At 41.5% G+C, this 20,687-nt stretch overlaps 1 protein-coding gene across 5 annotated transcripts in view; it reads left to right on the forward strand.

Annotated features, from left to right (window-relative positions):
* The window catches only part of TMCO6 (transmembrane and coiled-coil domains 6), a 54,791-nt gene that overhangs the window by 33,065 nt on the left and 1,039 nt on the right, over window positions 1–20,687 (forward strand). For 4 of the 5 annotated variants that reach the window (XM_056516715.1, XM_056516716.1, XM_056516717.1 and 1 more), the window contains 6 exons: window positions 1,064–1,180; window positions 2,573–2,684; window positions 6,327–6,507; window positions 7,763–7,857; window positions 12,016–12,183; window positions 19,618–19,728. In XM_056516715.1, the coding sequence (XP_056372690.1) occupies window positions 1,064–1,180; window positions 2,573–2,684; window positions 6,327–6,507; window positions 7,763–7,857; window positions 12,016–12,183; window positions 19,618–19,728 (784 nt within the window). Of the gene's footprint in view, window positions 1–1,063; window positions 1,181–2,572; window positions 2,685–6,326; window positions 6,508–7,762; window positions 7,858–12,015; window positions 12,184–13,647; window positions 13,824–19,617; window positions 19,729–20,687 lie in introns of all 5 variants that reach the window. The other variant, XR_008843120.1, reaches the window with a different exon arrangement.

Genomic DNA, 20,687 nt, shown 5'->3' on the forward strand with positions numbered 1-20,687 from the left:
GGATCCTTCGAGAAAGAGATTTTACGGTAAGTGTTAAAAAATCTCCTTTTTGTGCTCAGTTCCATATATAAGGCTGTGATTGTAGTACTGTCAAATCAGGGAAAGATCCGGAAAAGCCTGGTGTCACCAGTGGATCTCCAAGACAAGGCTATTCTTTCTTTGGAGTCTGCTAAAGCATTTGTATAGAATGGGGATACCAGTGGGCATCCTGGACAGATTATGGTTGGGGAACCCTTTTACCAATTTAGTTCATCATCTCTTATATCTCTCCACTCCTGCTCGTATTTGAGCCAATGGAACAGTGTAAGCCAAATTCGCCCTGGTCATGGTCACAAGACAAGCGTGTCCGTTGTCACCTTTGCTCTGGCAGTGTAGCTACGGAGCTGCCACCAGACAGAGCAACCTCATACATGGATTCCATTACATGTCATACAGTTTCAGTTTACATATTTGGCTGCAATGCCATAGACTTGCATGTGACTTTCACAAAGTCTGTAGATTGAACAGCTATAGTCTGGGACTTGGGTACGATATTTTAAAGGAGTAGTCCAGTATTGGAAAACGTATCCCCTATCCCAAGGAAAGGGGATAACTTTCAGATCGCGGGGGGGGGTCTGACCGCTGGGACCCCCCGCAATCTCCTGTACCGGGGCCCCGGCTCTTGTGCCAGATAGCGTGTGACGACCAATACAGCGCTATGGCAGAGTGCTCCGGCTCTCCCATAGAGTTGTATTGAGGTGGTTGACACGCTCCCTTCCTGCGGACTGCCGGGGCCCATTACGGGAGATTGCGGGGGTCTCAGCGGTTGGACCCCCGGCGATCTGAAACTCATCCCCTATCCTTAGGATAGGGGATAAGTTTTCCAATACTGGACTACTCCATTAAGCAAATACCCTGCCGCTTGAGCCACTGTATCTCCCAAAATGCCTTTAAAAGCTATTATCTTTGGAATTACTTGGTTGTAAAGAACCATTCTGACACATCTGCTGATAAGAATAAAGAACAGGTAATGTTACTGCTTCTATAGAAAGTCACACCAGTGTCCTTCGCTTTCTTTCCACAGGATTGTCCTACAGTCTGGACTCATACAGGATATTCTTAGGCTGTTGCTTTGTAGTTCAGAAGACGGTTTTGGAATGATGATTGAATTTGCTTGGTGTCTCCATTACATTGTTAGCAGGTATGGGCGGTTCAAAAGCTTTCTTACTAGAAACATGTTAAAAAAAAAAACAGACTTGAGTTGGTGAAGAGACTGATGGTGTTTTAGTAATAACAAATGTAACCAAATCTTTTTTTGCATGCAGTTCCCCTTCTGGGCTGAAGAGAAGTGCCTAGCTGTATCTTCCGAGGTCAATGCACCAACCATAGATCTAGTTAAAAATATATAAAATCCATAATACTGCAAATAAAGGTGCACAGCTAGAGAACCCCAATAAAGGGAGTGTATCCAATACCACCAACCAAGAAACTGTATGACATGTCAATTCCTGAGTGTGCTCCTCAGAAATCCATAATCGTGATATGATTTTTGGGCTTCCTCAATTTGCTTCCAGCCTAGCTGCATGCACAGAAGGGCAAAGCAAAGATTAATCTAAGGGCTAGGCTTTATTAATCCTAGGCTTTATTAATCTTTCAGACCACAGTGCTCTCTGCTGACACCTCTGTCCATGCCAGGAACTGTCTGGAGCAGGAGAGGTTTGCTGTCGGGATTTGTTCCTGCTCCGGTCAGTTCCTGACATGGACAGAGGTGTCAGCAGAGAGCACTGTGGTCAGACTGAAAAGAACAACTCAACTTCTTCTGGAGCATGCAGCAGCTGATAAGTACTGGAAAGATTCATATTTTTTAATAGACGTAATTTACAAATCTGTTTACCTTACTGGAACCAGTTGATTTGAATTTTTTTCCCCCCACTTTAGTACCCCTTAAATGTATACCAACAAGATGGAACCCAACCACAACCAAACTAAACTGAAACCTTTTTCATGCAGCGCCCCTAGATACAGAAATGCATTTGTTCTTCTTTCTAAAAATAAATTATAAATGCATTTTTAGTATTTGAATTGCATTTCAGAATTTGCTTCTCTTCGGGTAAGACTGTAGAACCTCGGGTGAGACTGTAGATTCTTAGATGTCTTTCATGAAGGTCTAAATGTTATATAGTTTGAATATCATGTTATAAACATGTTATTTATCATTATAAAAGAACATATTTTAAACTCCTTTTTTTTCCAGTTTTTCCAGGAAAAAGCAAAAACTACTTCCCATTTCTATGAATTCCTAACTAAACGTATACTATGGCTCCTATTGACTAAATGACGCAATATATTCTGTGTTTGGGTGAACATTTAAACTTTACTTTCCTTCCATATTTTGAAAGTCCACCAAAATTGTTGTATAAATAACATCAAAAACTTTAATTTGCATACCCAATGCTCCGAGTTAATATAGATTGTCACTTCATACCACTTTATGCTTTGTTTGTATTCCTTATTATTTGCTATGCTCATCCCCAACACACTGTGATCTTTGAATAGAATTTTGTGACCCAAATGCTCATTTTGTGTTTTTCAGCCAGGTGAATAACATGTTGCTGATCTCTCAAGGTGTTTTATCCAATCTGATGACTTTGCTTATTAAACTAGCTGACCTTGTTACGAAAACGTCATTTCCAGGCATTGAACTGGTAAGTTTATCAAACAGTTTTATAATATACAGTAGTTTAAAAAGAACCTGTCTTAAAGGTTCCTCACACACAAGCCCCAGGACCTACGAGGTAAGGAGAACCGCTTTCTGATGCTGTTCTCCTATGCTCTTCGAGAGTGTCTTCATTGTTATATTTAACACTTTTTAAATAACTTGGAGGAGCCTTTTTCTTTCAAATATTAAATATAGGGGTATTTAAAGGTTAAAGGGGTACTCCGGTGGAAAACCTTTTTTTTTTTTTTTTTTTTTTTTTTTTTTTTATGAACTGGGGCCAGAAAGTTAAACAGATTTGTAAATTACTTCCATTAAAAACATCTTAATCTTTTCAGTACTTTTTAACAGCTGTTTGCTACAAAGGAAAATCTTTATTTTTGGAATTTCTTTTTTGTGTTGTCCACAGTGCTCTCAGCTGACACCTGATCAGGAACTGTCCAGAGCAAGAGAAAATCCCTATGCTGCTCTGGACAGTTCCTGACACGGACAAAGGTGTCAGCAGAGAGCACTGTGGACAAGACAGAAAATAAATTCAAAAAGTAAAGAATTTCCTCTGCAGCATACAGCTGCTAAAAAGTACTAAAAGGTAAAAAAAATAATAATAAAAGTAATTTACAAATCTGTTTTAACTTTCTGGCACCAGTTCATTTAAAAAAAAAAAGTTTTCTGTCGGAGTACCCCTTTAAGTATCATAAAGACAGCTTATTTTCAAATGGAGGTCACTGGATTGATCCCCTGAATGTCCCAGATCTGGCTTCTTTTTGCTGCCCATTCCCTCTTTAGGGACAGTCAAATGAATTGTGTAGAGGAGCTCTGTGGTCTGGGTTATGGCAGGAGGTCCTTGGATTGGGCTTGGTCTGGATAAACATCCAGGTCACCTGTGTGGGTCCAAATAAGTCTTAGAGGTATAATTTGGCAAAATGAGAAGCTACATTAATGAATACACAGACAAGTTGATACAATGTCAATAATGTGCTGATCTGTTTATTAAAAATGGCTACCTACCTTTTATACACTAGATATACGTCATAGATTATATTGTTTTGGATACATACACAGCATTTTCTCCCACAAAAACAAGAGAACATCCCTCTATTGGAGACCATCCCAGATTCAAAAGAAACTAATTGTCTCCTCTCAAGGTTTCCCTTCTGCCCCTCCACATACAACCATCTCATGGTCTTGCTCATAGAACCCTTATTTTTCTGGTATTTAATCATCCAGTTACTATTAACTATTTAGTTTCCATAACAGGCTTATCTTCATAAGACAACCCCTTAATACAGCTGCTTTAGGGATATGAAGACTGATAGTTCACAGATATTTTTCTGCTCTCTTCCAATGTAAGCAGATCTGTCCCTTTTATAGCTGCATTGAAAAGTACTCACTGCTCACTAAGTATACAAGTACTTACTGCTCACTAAGTATACAAGTACTCACTGCTCACTAAGTATACAAGTACTCACTGCTCACTAAGTATACAAGCACTCACTGCTCACTAAGTATACAAGCACTCACTGCTCGCTAAGTATACAAGCTCTCACTGCTCGCTAAGTATACAAGCACTCACTGCTCACTAAGTATACAAGCACTCACTGCTCACTAAGTATACAAGCACTCACTGCTCACTAAGTATACAAGCACTCACTGCTCACTAAGTATACAAGCACTCACTGCTCACTAAGTATACAAGCACTCACTGCTCACTAAGTATACAAGCACTCACTGCTCACTAAGTATACAAGCACTCACTGCTCACTAAGTATACAAGCACTCACTGCTCACTAAGTATACAAGCACTCACTGCTCACTAAGTATACAAGCACTCACTGCTCACTAAGTATACAAGCACTCACTGCTCACTAAGTATACAAGCACTCACTGCTCACTAAGTATACAAGCACTCACTGCTCACTAAGTATACAAGCACTCACTGCTCACTAAGTATACAAGCACTCACTGCTCACTAAGTATACAAGCACTCACTGCTCACTAAGTATACAAGCACTCACTGCTCACTAAGTATACAAGCACTCACTGCTCACTAAGTATACAAGCTCTCACTGCTCACTAAGTATACAAGCTCTCACTGCTCACTAAGTATACAAGCTCTCACTGCTCACTAAGTATACAAGCTCTCACTGCTCACTAAGTATACAAGCACTCACTGCTCACTAAGTATACAAGCACTCACTGCTCACTAAGTATACAAGCACTCACTGCTCACTAAGTATACAAGCACTCACTGCTCACTAAGTATACAAGCACTCACTGCTCACTAAGTATACAAGCACTCACTGCTCACTAAGTATACAAGCACTCACTGCTCGCTAAGTATACAAGCACTCACTGCTCGCTAAGTATACAAGCACTCACTGCTCGCTAAGTATACAAGCTCTCACTGCTCGCTAAGTATACAAGCACTCACTGCTCACTAAGTATACAAGCACTCACTGCTCACTAAGTATACAAGCACTCACTGCTCACTAAGTATACAAGCACTCACTGCTCACTAAGTATACAAGCACTCACTGCTCACTAAGTATACAAGCACTCACTGCTCACTAAGTATACAAGCACTCACTGCTCACTAAGTATACAAGCACTCACTGCTCGCTAAGTATACAAGCACTCACTGCTCGCTAAGTATACAAGCTCTCACTGCTCGCTAAGTATACAAGCTCTCACTGCTCACTAAGTATACAAGCACTCACTGCTCACTAAGTATACAAGCACTCACTGCTCACTAAGTATACAAGCACTCACTGCTCACTAAGTATACAAGCACTCACTGCTCACTAAGTATACAAGCACTCACTGCTCACTAAGTATACAAGCACTCACTGCTCACTAAGTATACAAGCACTCACTGCTCACTAAGTATACAAGCACTCACTGCTCGCTAAGTATACAAGCTCTCACTGCTCGCTAAGTATACAAGCACTCACTGCTCACTAAGTATACAAGCACTCACTGCTCACTAAGTATACAAGCACTCACTGCTCACTAAGTATACAAGCACTCACTGCTCACTAAGTATACAAGCACTCACTGCTCACTAAGTATACAAGCTCTCACTGCTCACTAAGTAAACAAGCACTCACTGCTCACTAAGTAAACAAGCACTCACTGCTCACTAAGTATACAAGCTCTCACTGCTCACGAAGTATATAAGCACTCACTGCTCACTAAGTATACAAGCACTCACTGTCTCAGTTGCTGGTACTATCTGTGGTCACAATGTCTACAGTACTTTATTATTAAATCCAATGTGTCCCTTTTAGTAAATCCTTGTATTCCCAATAAAATAAGAACCTTAGGGCAGCTTTTCTTAGACATCTGCATTGTGCCATTCTTCTGCACTACTCCTGGCATTACCAATCATTTGTCAATAGGACATACCTTTACTCAGTCTGCCCTAAATCTGGGGTGAGAAAAAGTGGGTGAATCTTAATAGTCAAGCAAAGAAAATCTATTATGGTCAGATCCCCCAGGCGATCCGACACTTATACCCTACCCTATGGACAGGGGATACGTTTTCATAAATTGAAATACTCCTTTAAAGTGTAATATGTTTTATTTTCATGAATATGTATATTAAATATGATATGTTCTTCCTACAATACAGCTGCTTTGCCCAGTAGTACGTTGCGTGGGAAATTTTCTAACTGAAGTTGATTCTTCAGGCAACAAGATTCAGATTCAAGATGGCCGACTCCTTGTGGCCTTGTTTGTTCTCATGCAACAATTTCAGAAGGAACATACATTCATGGTGAAGGAGTGTCTGTGGACCCTTAATAACCTCACAGGTAAAATAGAAAGGCGGCAAGAATGAAATGACATATAAGTGAAACTATACAATATTTACATATTTCTCTTTATTTCGCAAAATGATCCTACATGTTGTTTCATCTGTAACCAGTCTTCTGGTTGGAGATGCAGGGCTCTGTCCTATACATTTGCCTCCATAGCTGCTTACATAGGTGCTTGTACATACGCATCCTATTGCTATGCAGGGAGACCCATTAGTTATTTAAATGATCCCCATATAGAACCTTTATGAAGTAATGCCCTATATCTAATGAGAATGTAAAACTATGTCATTTAAAAAAGATAATTTTGGAAAATGTAATATAAACATAATGGGGGGTATTTATCAAAGGATTTATGTGTTTTTTTTTCATGTAACTTTGGCGCAATACTTTGGCGTAGTGTCTTTTTGCGCCAAAGTTTGGCGCATCTTCTCCACTGTCATTTTTACAACTTTCTCAAAATCACACGGTCCTGTGTGTGATTTTAACTTTAGTCAGTAATTCATCATTTGCGCCAATCGATCTTTGGTACAATTTTGCGCCTTTAGGGGGTTTTTTTTGGGCGCAAATCACAGCCAAGAAATTTTGCACATGGAAAACACACTTGGCAATGTCAGAAAATGTAAAGGTGTCAAAATGCATTAAAAAGGGCTGCTCAATACTATCCTGCGACATAGTTGTCTCTGAGGAACCTTCACCCTCCATTGAGCCAGCATTGGACATGGCCACACAGGTTCAGGAAAGGTAAGCACTAAAGCAGTGGTGTCCAACCTGCGGACCTCCAGATGTTGCAAAACTACAATTCCCAGCATGCCCGGACAGCCGTTGGCTGTCCGGGCATGCTGGGAATTGTAGTTTTGCAACATCTGGAGGTCTGCAGGTTGAAGACCACTGCACTAAAGTAACCAAAAAAAAAACTACTCAAGTTGAAAATAAAATCCATTTCACATGGTGGCTATAAAACACAAAATAACTCACGTCGCTTGCTGATATACTGCAGGAGGGACTCCGAAATGGCTGCTCTACAGGGTAAAATACGCGTCCTCTGTGGCGGTAAGTTCTGTGTAAAAGGCGCTGTGAACAGCTGATTTCAACATTTGAGCCAAAATTACTAACAACTTGCACCAAATGATAAATTTGGTTCATGTCCACGAAAAACAAAGTGAAAAAAAAAAAGGCTAAAAAGAAACTGTCAACAGGCAAAATTGATAAATACCCCCCTATGTTTAGCTTTTTCTTCTTATCTTTATAGTGGATGACCCTGTTGTGTCCTCTGCATTGCTGCACTTAAACCTGATTCCTGTTCTGTTGCAGTTCTTTGGTCATTTTACAGATATTATTGTGCTGGTAAGTCTTCCACAGACTAACTCTATGGAGAAGATTTATAAAGACATTCAGGCTAGAAACAGACATGCTGGTTTTTTTCTAAAAATTACATATTTGTCGCATATATATTTCTATGATTCCGTTCTGCCAAGCTGGCAGCAGATTCCGCACAGAATGCATGGAACTTGTGTGGTGAATTTGTGGAATTTCTTGAATTAAACAATAGATTTCGGACAGAATTTAGTGGAATTCCACAAAAAAAATTTGACGTTCATTTTTTTTTTGCAGAATCCGGAATGCAGAATTTCCACTGTGAAAAATCTATGTGAATTGGACAGCAAAAATTCCATTCACCACAATGTTAACTTCATGTAGCAGGATTTCTGCCAGGAAATTCTGCCATGTGACCATACTCTTAATGGCGGTTTTGGGCTCAGTGGCTGTTTTTCAAAATCACAGCATACAGTGGTCCCTCAACATACGATGGTAATTCGTTCCAAATGAACCATCGTTAGTTGAAACCATCGTATGTTGAGGGATCCGTGCAATGTAAAGTATAGGATGTTATACTCACCTGTCCCCGCCGCTCCAGACCATCACCGCTGCCCTGGATGTTGCCCTCCATCGCTGTCGCCATGTCCCCGCCGCTCCGGACCATCTCTGCTGCCTGGGATCGTTGCTGCGCACGTCGCTCCTATTGGATGACAGGACGGCGTGCGCGGAGACGTGATGACGACGAAGGAGAGCGACGGCTATTCAGGGGATCCTGAAGAGGACGGTCTGGAGCGTCGGGGACAGGTGATTGAGACTCCCTGGACCACACGGGGCACCTTAAACGGCTATCCGGTGGCAGCTGAAGCAGTCTGTGCTGCCGGATAGCCGTTTATGCGATGGCCCCGACATACAAAAGCATCGTATGTTGATGTTGCCGTCAACATGCGATGGCCTCTGAGAGGCCATCGTATGTTGAAATGATCGTATGTCAGGGCCATCTTAGAGCGGGGGGTCACTGTACTCTGGCCTTTTTTTGTTGATTTTGTGGCATTGTTTCTCCTGTAGACCTCTATAGGTTGAAAACAATGCCAGAAAAAAAATATGTATATATGTGATGTTTTTTCCCCAAGTCTTCATTAGAAATCCTTGAGTCACATGATGAATGAATCACTTGGCTTGTAAAAAAAAAAAATACACATTTAAATTTTTTTAAACTTCTCTACTTCCAAAAAGATGGCCATCTCGTGCCAGTTTGCGGCTGGCGGAGATGGTCAAGAAGCCTAATACAGTCAAGTTGACTGTCTTACGCAATTTGCATTAACATTATTGGGAGGTGTGCAAACTGTGTACCATCTTTTACTGAGATCGGAACACCCCTTTTAAGTTATTTCATACACCTTTCATATGTCTGAGGCTGGGTTGACACACACTATTTCGGTCAGTATTTGACCCTCATTTTGATCAGTATTTTAGTTGGAATTTGTAGCCAAAACCAGGAGTTAAACTGAGACAGACTAAAGCTATAATGGAAAGATTTGCATATTTTTCTGTGTTCTGGACCTACTTTGGTTTTGGCTAAAATATTAACCAAAATGAAAGCTAAATGGAGTGCCAAATAGTGACTGATATGTATCACATGTGAATGCAACCTTAAAGGGAATCCACCAGCAAGACACTGGTAGCCATTACTGCAAGGAGACACATTTCATATACAGTGGGGCAAAAAAAGTATTTAGTCAGCCACCAATAGTGCATGTTCTCCCAGTTCAAAGGATGAGAGAGGCCTGTAATTTTCATCATAGGTATACCTCAACTATGAGAGACCTAATGAGAAAAAAAAAATCCATAAAATCACAATGTCTGATTTTTAAAGAATTTATTTGCAAATTGTGGTGGAAAATAAGTATTTGGTCAATAACAAAAGTTCATCTCAATACTTTGTTATATACCTTTTGTTGGCAATGACAGAGGTCAAAGTTTTCTGTAAGTCTTCACAAGGTTTTCACACACTGTTGCTGGTATTTTGGCCCATTCCTCCATGCAGATCTCCTCTAGAGCAGTGATATTTTGGGGCTGTCGCTGGGCAACACGGACTTTCAACTCCCTCCAAAGGTTTTCTATGGGGTTGAGATCTGGAGACTGGCTAGGCCACTCCAGGACCTTGAAATGCTTCTTACGAAGCCACGCCTTCGTTGCATGGGCGGTGTATTTGGGATTATTGTCATACTGAAAGACCCAGCCATGTTTCATCTTCAATGCCCTTGCTGATAGGAGGTTTTCACTCAAAATCTCACAATACATGGCCCCATTCATTCTTTGCTTTACACGGATCAGTCGTCCCTGTCCCTTTGCAGAAAAACAGCCCCAAAGCATGATTTTTCCACCCCCATGCTTCACAGTAGGTATGGTGTTCTTTGGATGCAACTCAGCATTCTTTCTCCTCCAAACATGACGAGCTGAGTTTTTACTAAAAAGTTCTACTTTGGTTTCATCTGACCATATGACATTCTCCCAATCCTCTTCTGGATCATCCAAATGCTCTCTAGCAAACTTCAGACGGGCCCAGACATGTACTGGCTTAAGCAGGGGGACACGTCTGGCACTGCATGATTTGAGTCCCTGACAGCGTAGTGTGTTACTGATGGTAGCCTTTGTTACTTTGGTCACCATGGGGTTACTTTTGACACCATGGGGTGAGATCTTGTGTGGAGCCCCAGATCAAGGGAGATTATTAGTGGTCTTTTATGTCTTCCATTTTATAATAATTACTCCCACAGTTGATTTCTTCACACAAAGCTGCTTGCCTTTTGCAGATTCAGTCTTCCCAGCCTGATGCAGGTCCATAATTTTGTTTCTGGTGTCCTTCAACAGCAATTTGGTCTTGGCCATAGTGGAGTTTGGAGTGTGACTGCTTGAGGTTGTGGACAGGTGTCTTTTATACTGATAACAAGTTCAAACAGGTGCCATTAATACAGGTAACAAGTGGAGGACAGAGGAGTCTCTTAAAGAAAGAGTTACAGGTCTGTGAGAGCCAGAAATCTTGCTTGTTTGTGGGTGACTAAATACTGATTTTTTTTACCATAATTTACAAATAAATTCTTTGAAAATCAGACAATGTGATTTTATGGATTTTTTTCTCTCAAGTATACCTATGATGAAAATTACAGGCCTCTCTCCTCTTTTTAAGTGGGAGAACTTGCACAATTGGTGGCTGACTGAATACTTTTTTACCCCACTGTATCTGTGTGGGTTTTAATAACATAGGAAAATGCTTTTATTCTCTGGTGCAAAGAGGCTTTCCCAAGCCCCTGAAGTGATTAGGGTTTGATCGCCTCCTTGCTTTGCCTCCCATCCCTGTTCCTGAATGACTGGCAGCCTTTTGGAAGACAACCCCTGTTAAAATGTAATTCCTGCGCTTTGTATACAAATTGTGCATAGGTGCAAGATCTAGAAACAGGGCTCTACTTTCAGCTGACTGTCAATCAAGCAGGGACAGGGATGAAAGGAGGAGTGGGGAGGCATTCCAGTCCTTAGCTTTTCAGGGGCTTGGCAATGCCTTGTTGACACTTGGAAACACTTTGAACCGAGAATAAAAGTATTTCTTTTTTATGTGGCTCAGCCAACCAGTTCCTGCATGGTTGCAACATCACTGAAATCAGATGAAAGGACAAGGTGAAAATGGAGTAGGTTCCTTGCACAGCACTATGAAGAGAAACTCTGCTTTCTTAAAATCGGTGGAGGTTCCAGAGGTCAGATGCCACCAATCATATTTGAGTGAAATGCCATCACTTGATGAAATATGACTTCTTCTTTAAAGCTCTAGAATGTCATCATCTAAGATGATCTATGAGATCTGTAATGCTAACCATATCCACTGACACTCAGCTTTCTCTACAATGCAGAAATGTTACCAATTTGCCATTCATCTTACCATGCTGAGCAGAAGTTATAGCACTGTTCCTCCTGTGCTTTCTGAGATATGAGTAGAATCTTAGTGAATCCGCACCATAGCACAGTAGGAAAGAGAGTGTAGAACCCTACATGAAAACACAGATTCCTTTACCATTCTGGGTCTGTAAAAATCTGGGTGATTATTCGTAAAGTCAGCATAATCTGTCACCTTTGAAGCAGACAAAAATGGATTTATTTTTATTTAAACATATTCTATTCTAATGTCTTGTGCAGGTTCTCACAGTGTTATGTAACATAGCAAACTTTGGGCCTGCTTATTGTCAGCGTCTTCAAGAAAAAGATCTTCTGTCCAGTCTGACTCTCCTACTTGGCAGCGAAGATGTGTTGGTGACAATTCGCTGCTTAGATCTGATGAACATCTTCTTGCGTTACTGTCCAGAGGTACAAAGCATATGTTTATTCATGATGTATGGTGTTGTAGGGCTGGGCGGTATACCAGTTCATACCGAATACCGAAATTTTTGTGATGCACGATATGAATTTTAACCCATACAGCAATACCGGTTTGGCCCCTCCCCCTCGGGAATGAATTATCATCCCAGCACTGCGTTGTCCCTACATCGGGGAACTAATCATATGTGACCCACGAGCGCTGTTATGCCCCCCTCAATTAATTATCATCCCAGCGCTGCGCTGTCCCCATCGGGGACAGCCGTTGGCTGTCCAGGCATGCTGGGAGTTGTAGTTTTGCAACATCTGGAGGTGCGCAGGTTGAAGACCACTGCTCTATACTGTATCCCTATGCCCGGGCTGCAAAAGGTAAACAAAATTAAACTTTAACTCGCCTTCCCCGTCGGTCCGGACCTGCTTCCTGGAGACGGGAACGTCGGACAGCTGTCAGCCCATCACCGACCGCAGCGATGTTCTGCCTCCGCCGGTGATGGGTTGAGCCCACTGTCATGTAAGAAGCCGGCTTCTTACATAAAAAGAGATTGAGGGAACTAAAGAGAAAAGGACAGCGCCTCGTGTGATACCGTAAAATCAAGTAAACCCAGGTGGATCCCCCAGCAGGGTGTGCTCTCACCTGGTGACCCTCTTGGGGGTTATGCGTGTCTCCCCGTTTGAGGGGTAATTGATGAAATCCGTGCTGCAGCCGAAGGTGCCTAGACCGGTATCCTGGGCAGGAACCCGTAGAGTACTTGAATAAGTAAGAAAAAGGAGGCCCTTGTGTCCAGCGCTGCTCGGTCCAGAAATGGTTCAGGCAGGACGTAGGTTTAAAATGATTTATTTATACATAATAAATAAAACAATTTTTTTTAAATGCATGCAGGCAATAACGCGTTTCGGGATCAGCATATCCCTTCTTCAGATTGCAGATATAAAGATGATGGAAATTAACATTTAAATAGACAGCAGATGGGCGCCAAACCAATATTCCAGGTCAGGGGGCATGTATCTGACCCGGATCTGGATCGAAAAACCAGTGTAATGTCTTAAAACTTTACCATTGTGGAGACACATTAGAAAAACATAATACACAGGGCATATATTGTAAGAATAAAGCAGATATATATATATATGAGAACAAAGTATCACGGTGAGTTAGCTTTTGTGTAAAGTGTATATGAGGAGGTATCTGAGGCGCTGAAAGCACATCCCAAAAGGAGGCTTGGAGCGCATCAGCCAGGCGACATAACCTGGTATAGATAAAGCCTAATTTGCTGAATAGGGGAGAAATGAGGGAACTCGGTGTGTACTAGTATTGGATAATATTACCGGGGAATCAAATGTTCCCGGGATACATTTGAACGAACTGGAGAAGCTGAGAAACATATACAGCCAATGGGAATTTGGGGGGGGGGGGGCGTGACTGGAAGAGCAACAACCAATCCGGTGTCGGTACAGGGATGGAGTTTATAGAAAACCAATTAGAAAAAACAGGGGCAACCAATCCGAAGGTAGATGGAGGCACTGGCGGCTGGTCGGGATGTGAAATGTATATGGTGGTGAATATAAGCAGTACGGAGGACAACCATGTTCTCGATGAAGGAAAGGAAGAGCGGAAAGACTATCATATCAAGGTAGGTAGAGGGTATATAAGGATGATGGTTAGATTACATGCTCAATGTACTCGTTGGGACCTGATGGTTGTAAAGTTTGTAGACGTAAAATCCAATAGTTTTCCCGTCGACGGAGGCTGGTGAATCTTTGATTAGTGTCTTCCAGGATATGTTCAATTGGCGTAATCTGGAATTCAGAAAATTTGCAGTCATGCGCCGCCGCAGCATGCCATCACACACTATGTAAAGTGTATCCGTTGGTCACATTTGATCGATGTTTATTAAGTCGGCAGCGCAGAGATTGAATGGTACGTCCTATATATTAGAGAGAACAGGAACACTCCAGAAGATAAATAGTATATGACATGTTGCAGTTCATAAAAGTTTTGATATTAAATACTTCTTGTGTTATGTTGGATTTGAATGTTTTCTTAGCATGATTGATTGATTGACAACATTTGCATCTTGCAGTATTACATCTATAACTTCCTATTACAGGTGGCATAGATGAGAATATAGGGATGGTGGCTTTCAGATTCTTTAAGCGGCTGGGAGCTAGAATATTTTTAAGTGATTGATTTTTCCGATAAGTGACATGAGGATTAGAGGGAATAACGTCTTTCAGGTACGGATCCAATTTGAGGGTATCCCAATGTTTCTTTAGAATCTTTTTGATGTTTTTATGGTCACTTGTAAAATTGGTGATAAAATTGCAGGAGAAACTGGTATTTCTGTCTTCTTTTTTGGTTGATGATGGAAGTAGACATATCTGTTGATCTAGGGCTTTTGCTTTTTGGAAACTGTTTTGAATCAGAGATGTTGGGTAGCCCTTAGACTTGGGTCAGGATTTTACTTTGCATGGTGTAATCAGAAAGTTGTGTACAGTTTCTTCTTAACCGTTTAAATTGACCAAAAGGGATATTATTTAACCACTTGTGAAAGTGGGAACTGCTGTAATCCAAATAACTATTACTGTCAACGGATTTGAAATATGTTTTAGTGTTGATATATTTAGCTGGAGTGTGAAACACAATGACGTCCAAAAATTCTGCATTATTGGGATAGATGTTATGAGTGAAATGGAGATTCTGGGTATTGTTGTTCAGATCCGTAATGAATTTATTGAGAGCAATGAGGTCAGTATCCCAGATAATGAATATATCATCGATATATCTTCTGTAAATTATGCAGTGATGAAATAAGGGATGTGTGTAGACAAATTGATGTTCAAAATAACTCAGAGATTTGCCAGACTTGGTGCGAAGCGCGTGCCCATCGCCGTGCCTTGTTCCTGTTTATAGATACGATTATTGAATGAAAAATAATTATGATGTAGTATGAATTTGATCCCATCTAGAATAAAAGTTTTTTGAGCAGTAGGCATCTTAGGGTCTGAGTCCAGGAAAAAAGATACGGCTTGTATGCCTTGGTCATGGTCTATAATTGTGTAAAGAGATGTTATATCCAGTTAGAAAACAGTATGAATCTTTCCATGGGATATTGATAAGAGTTTATGAAATCTGCAGTATCATGGAGGTAGGCAGGTGTAGTGATGACAAATTGCTGTAACAAGATGTCTATATACTGGGAGAGATTGGATATGAGAGAATTTATGCCGGAAATGATAGGGCGTCCAGGAGGGTTTGCAGCATCCTTATGGACTTTTGGCAAATAATCGAATAAGGGAGTGTCAGGTTGAGTGATGGTAATAAACTCAAATTCTTTTTTGTTTAGCACGCCAGAATTGTAACCTTGTAGAAGAAAATTGTTAAGCTTGCTACAGTACAAAGTAGGATTATGAGAACTGTATGTAAAAGGTGGTATCAGACAAACGGTTAGCTTCGAGGAGATAGTCTGATCGATCCAGTAGTACAATGCCGCCTCCTTTATCCGCCGCTTTTATTATAATTGAGTCGTCTTTAGATAGAATGGTTAGAGCCTCTCGTTGTTTCTTAGAGTGATTGGATTTGTACCTGCTTGTGACTTTAGAACACATTTGTTTGAATTCAGAAATGACTGCTGCTGAAAAGGTATCCAAAAAAGAGCCTCTATGATGAATCGGATGAAAAGTGGATGGGGGTTTTAAGCCTGTAGGTATAGGAGCCGGATCAAGGATATTAACATAGGGATCTTTTGACATAGTGGATGGAGTATCGTTTTTGGCAATTATGTTAAAATGCCGTTTGAGTTAATTTTCTAATATAGTTATTTAGATCGAGAAACAGATCGAAATCTTTAGATTTTGCTGTAGGGCAGAATGATAGACCTTTTTTAAGTACACTTTCCTCAATCTCGGTCAGAACATGTTTAGAAAGGTTGAAAATGCGAATTGTGTTTAGTTCTGATGGTCCGGCTGGGGTATCAGATGGTTTGGTTTATTTCTCTTTTCTCTGTCTTTGTTTCTGTCCTCCTCAACATCCTCTCTTTCTTTTCTTTTGGACGATAAGAAGGGTGCTAGATGGACTGTCTCTGAGGATTGGAGGAGCCCTTGAATCGGTAGTGATATCGGCGGGGTACAGTTCATGATGGAAGGGAGCCCTAAAAAAAGACAGATTGGCTCCAGAGTTGTTTAGAGTCGGTGACGATTCCGGGGTGGTAGAATTGTACTGAATAACTGGTACAGATTCGGTACACGGTGTGTAATAACGTGTTATGAGGGTTATTGTTGGGTGATGGAGAAGCCGGATTGCAGGTAGGGTGAACTGTGAGTATAGAATCGCTGAGGGATAAGGTGGATATATCAGAGATGGACAATTGTTCGAATCTGCCGGATGGGAGATTTGGTTTATTGTTAGTATTATTAAGCAGTTGAAGTAAATCTTCTGGGACTGTGGTGGGGTCGACGGGTTGAAACACAGGTGACATGGATTGGGGGGGACAGATGATGATTTGGCATGGGTATAGTGGAGATAAGGTTATTGCAAAAATGGTTTGGTACGGGTTGATGCAATCTTGGTTTGGGTATCGGTTTGGGGCATGGGACAGGTTTGGAGATTGTTTTAGGACGGGATACAGAGTTAATTGATGTGGTTTTATTTTGTACTGGTCTGTTAGGGACAAATTTGTGTTTCTCAAAAATTTTATGTTAGTTTTGTAATCAGTTCTATCTCTATTCAATTTGTGTAATTTGGTATTTATTAGCTCTTTTTCATATTTGCTAATCTTGTGTTGGACTGTTTGGTTGGTTTTTTGGTATTCAGAGGTGTATTGCAAAGGTGTTAGATGTGACAGGCAATCATCAATTTTGTCAGAAATACTATCCACAAGTGCACATCTTTTTTCAATTAACACATCAATAAGCAAGCGGGATGAAATGTGGAGTGCACCTTCCCATTTGTTACAAAAGTCTAGATCCTCCGGGAAGGAAGGTGCAATACGTAAATGGAGACCTCTTGGGAGGATATTTTCTGCGAGGTAGATTTTCAGGAAAGAATAGTCAATGTGGTGTTGAATCTCAGATATAGAAAAATTTTCAAGGTCAATAAAAAGATCCCTCATTTTAATAAAATCGAGGGAGTTACCTCTGGGTTTAGATCGAGGTGGTACAGGGATCTCAGGGTTGTCTTTATTTAGGAGAATATCCTTGGGAAAATGATCACGTTGGGTCAGACGAATTTCTTTCCTCTCCATAACTTCAAGGGTTGTATCACGATGAGTCGCTCAAACTCCTGGTTCAAACAGAACCTGGTGCTGGGACACGTGCACTGTGGTGCCCAGATATAGCTAAAAAGAGATTGAGGGAACAAAAGAGAAGAGGACAGCGCCTCGTGTGATACCGTAAAATCAAGTAAACCCAGGTGGATCCCCCAGCAGGGTGTGCTCTCACCTGGTGACCCTCTTGGGGGTTATGCGTGTCTCCCCGTTTGAGGGGTAATTGATGAAATCCGTGCTGCAGCCGAAGGTGCCTAGACCGGTATCCTAGGCAGGAACCTGTAGAGTACTTGAATGAGGAGGAAAAAGGAGGCCCTTGTGTCCAGCGCTGCTCGGTCCAGAAATGGTTCAGGCAGGACGTAGGTTTAAAATGATTTATTTATACATAATAAAACTATTTTTTTTAAATGCATGCAGGCAATATCCTTTGATTCCCCGGTAATATTATCCAATACTAGTACACACCGAGTTCCCTCATTTCTCCCCTGTTCAGCAAATTACGCTTTATCTATACCAGGTTATGTCACCTGGCTGATGCGCTCCAAGCCTCCTTTTGGGATGCGCTTTCAGCGCCTCAGATACCTCCTCATATACACTTTACACAAAAGCTAACTCACCGTGATACTTTGTTCTCATATATATATATATATATATATATATATATCTATATCTGCTTTATTCTTACAATATATGCCCTGTGTATTATGTTTTTCTAATGTGTCTCCACAATGGTAAAGTTTTAAGACATTACACTGGTTTTTCGATCCAGATCCGGGTCAGATACACACCCCCTGACCTGGAATATTGGTTTGGCGCCCATCTGCAGTCTAATGTTCATTTCCATCATCTTTATATCTGCAATCTGAAGAAGGGATATGCTGATCCCGAAACACGTTATTGCCTGCATGCATTTAAAAAAAGTTATTATGTATAAATAAATAATTTTAAACCTACGTCCTGCCTGAACCATTTCTGGACCGAGCAGCGCTGGACACAAGGGCCTCCTTTTTCTTCCTTATTCAAGGCTTCTTACATGACACCGTTCTATACCGTGGAACCGCTATAAGTTACAAAAATACCGCAATACACATATTTGACCATACCGCCCAGCCGTATGGTGTTGTTACTATTAATTGCTCTATGAAAAAGAAAAACTACATATAAATAGAACAAATAACATGTGGTGATTTATACCAAGACATCAAAACGTTTTTGGTTTAGGATCCACATGATCCTTAAAAAGGGGTATTCCAGGACTGTATGGTTAATGGCTTATCCACAGGATAGGTCCTCAATCGTTGATTAGCAGGGTGCCAACATCTGGCACTTCTGCTGATCAGCTGTTTGGTGTTCTGCACTGGGGAGAGCCCTTCGTGATTCATTGTATTGTGATGGTACCAAGTAAGGTTGGGTCCACACTACGTTTTGTCCCATACGGGAGCGCATACGGCAGGAGGGAGCTAAAACCTCGCGCTCCCGTATGTGACCGTATGCGCTCCCGTATGCCATTCACTTCAATGAGCCGACCGGAGCAAAACGTTCGGTCCGGTCGGCTCATTTTTGCGCCGTATGCGCTTTTACAACCGGACCTAAAATTGTGGTCAACCACTGTTTTAGGTCCGGTTGTAAAAGCGCATACGGCGCAAAAATGAGCCGACCGGACCGAACGTTTCACTCCGGTCGGCTCATTGAAGTGAATGGCATACGGGAGCGCATACGGTCACATACGGGAGCGCGAGGTTTTAGCTCCCTCCTGCCGTATGCGCTCCCGTATGGGACAAAACGTAGTGTGGACCCAGCCTAACTGCAGCTCAGCTTCCATTAAATAGTACTGCCACAATACTCTTTGGACCAGTTTCAAGCCTGCATGATCTTCAGCTCTAGCATGGGGAAGCGCAGACCATGCTAAGCGGTACAGTTACTGAGCAGCCATACCATGCTCAGTGAAGTTCTGTGCACGAGTCTTATTCAACAGAAAAGGGCTCAATCGCTGAGCGTGCTACTGTTGCCTCCGCAACTGTACCGCCTAGAGTGCCCAGCGTCTCCCCAACGCTAAAGCTCAAGTGGGACTTGAGTGCATTAAGAAATCAGGTACACAGTAAATTTTCATTTTTGGCTGGAATTTCTCTTAAAATGTCAAACACATCTTTTTTTTCTTCTTTAGACTGAAAAAGACATCCTTGTGCATTCTATATTACAAATTCCAGAAATCCATAAGCATCACCCCGAGATACAACAGCGTATGGAAGCAATCCAACATTACTGTACCCTAATGGTAAGAATTTATTCTGCATTACCATTTATTGTCATTGTTCTAAAAAAGGAATCTTCCTAAAGATATTTATCTGCTTCACGATGGGCTACGGATACAGATCTCCAGCTAGTTACAGGGAGATCACAAGGCAGGGACGGCTGTAGCCATAGGCAGAGTAGGTGACTGCATAGAGCACACTCTTGATGAGGGCGCCGCCTGTGATTGTAAGTAAAACAGACAGTGCTGCACTGCTATCTACCAGCCATCAGGAGGTCATGTCACATACACAGAAATTACTCCTGTATATGTGATGTGACAGTGCTGCGCTCCTGATGGCCGGCAGATAGATGAGCGCAGCCCCATTGCTGCACGTTCCTCAAGAGCACGATCACAATTATCCAAGGATTGAGTCATGCAGGACCCTAGAAATATATTTACCCCTCTCTCTGCCTCATCCCTATACAGGCCTTCTGGATGGTGATAAGGACCTTTGATAATGTCACCATTCAGTGACCAATTACATGTTCAGTAGTGCATGATAGGAGAAATGGTGGTTGAAGAACCTTTGGTGGTGCTGTGGAGGAGGTGGGGCTGAGCCGGGATGGAGGTCACATGTTTCCTGCAGTCACTGTAATGTGGTGTGTGAAGAAATCTGTACCCCAGAAGTAAGGAGATTACACAAGGAAGGGGTTTGTTAAAGTGTGTAGTAATGAGGTGAGGCGTGTCAAAGGGCGTTAGGACTCGAGGTAGCGAGTAAACTTCACCCCATCTGTCTCTGCAAAGAGGCATCGTGGGAAATGTAGGCTGCATTAGGAGACCCACATTAGAATGGAAGAAGAAATCAAGATGACAAACCACCTGTGCATGTCACATGAAAAAATAAAATAAAGGATTTTATCTACGTTATTATTTAATGGTAGTTTATGCTGCATGATATGAGCAAGAAAAAAAGATGCTCGGATTGCTTCTTTAAAACAATT

Source organism: Hyla sarda, chromosome 4, assembly GCF_029499605.1.
Source record: "Hyla sarda isolate aHylSar1 chromosome 4, aHylSar1.hap1, whole genome shotgun sequence".
Classification (NCBI taxonomy): domain Eukaryota; kingdom Metazoa; phylum Chordata; class Amphibia; order Anura; family Hylidae; genus Hyla; species Hyla sarda.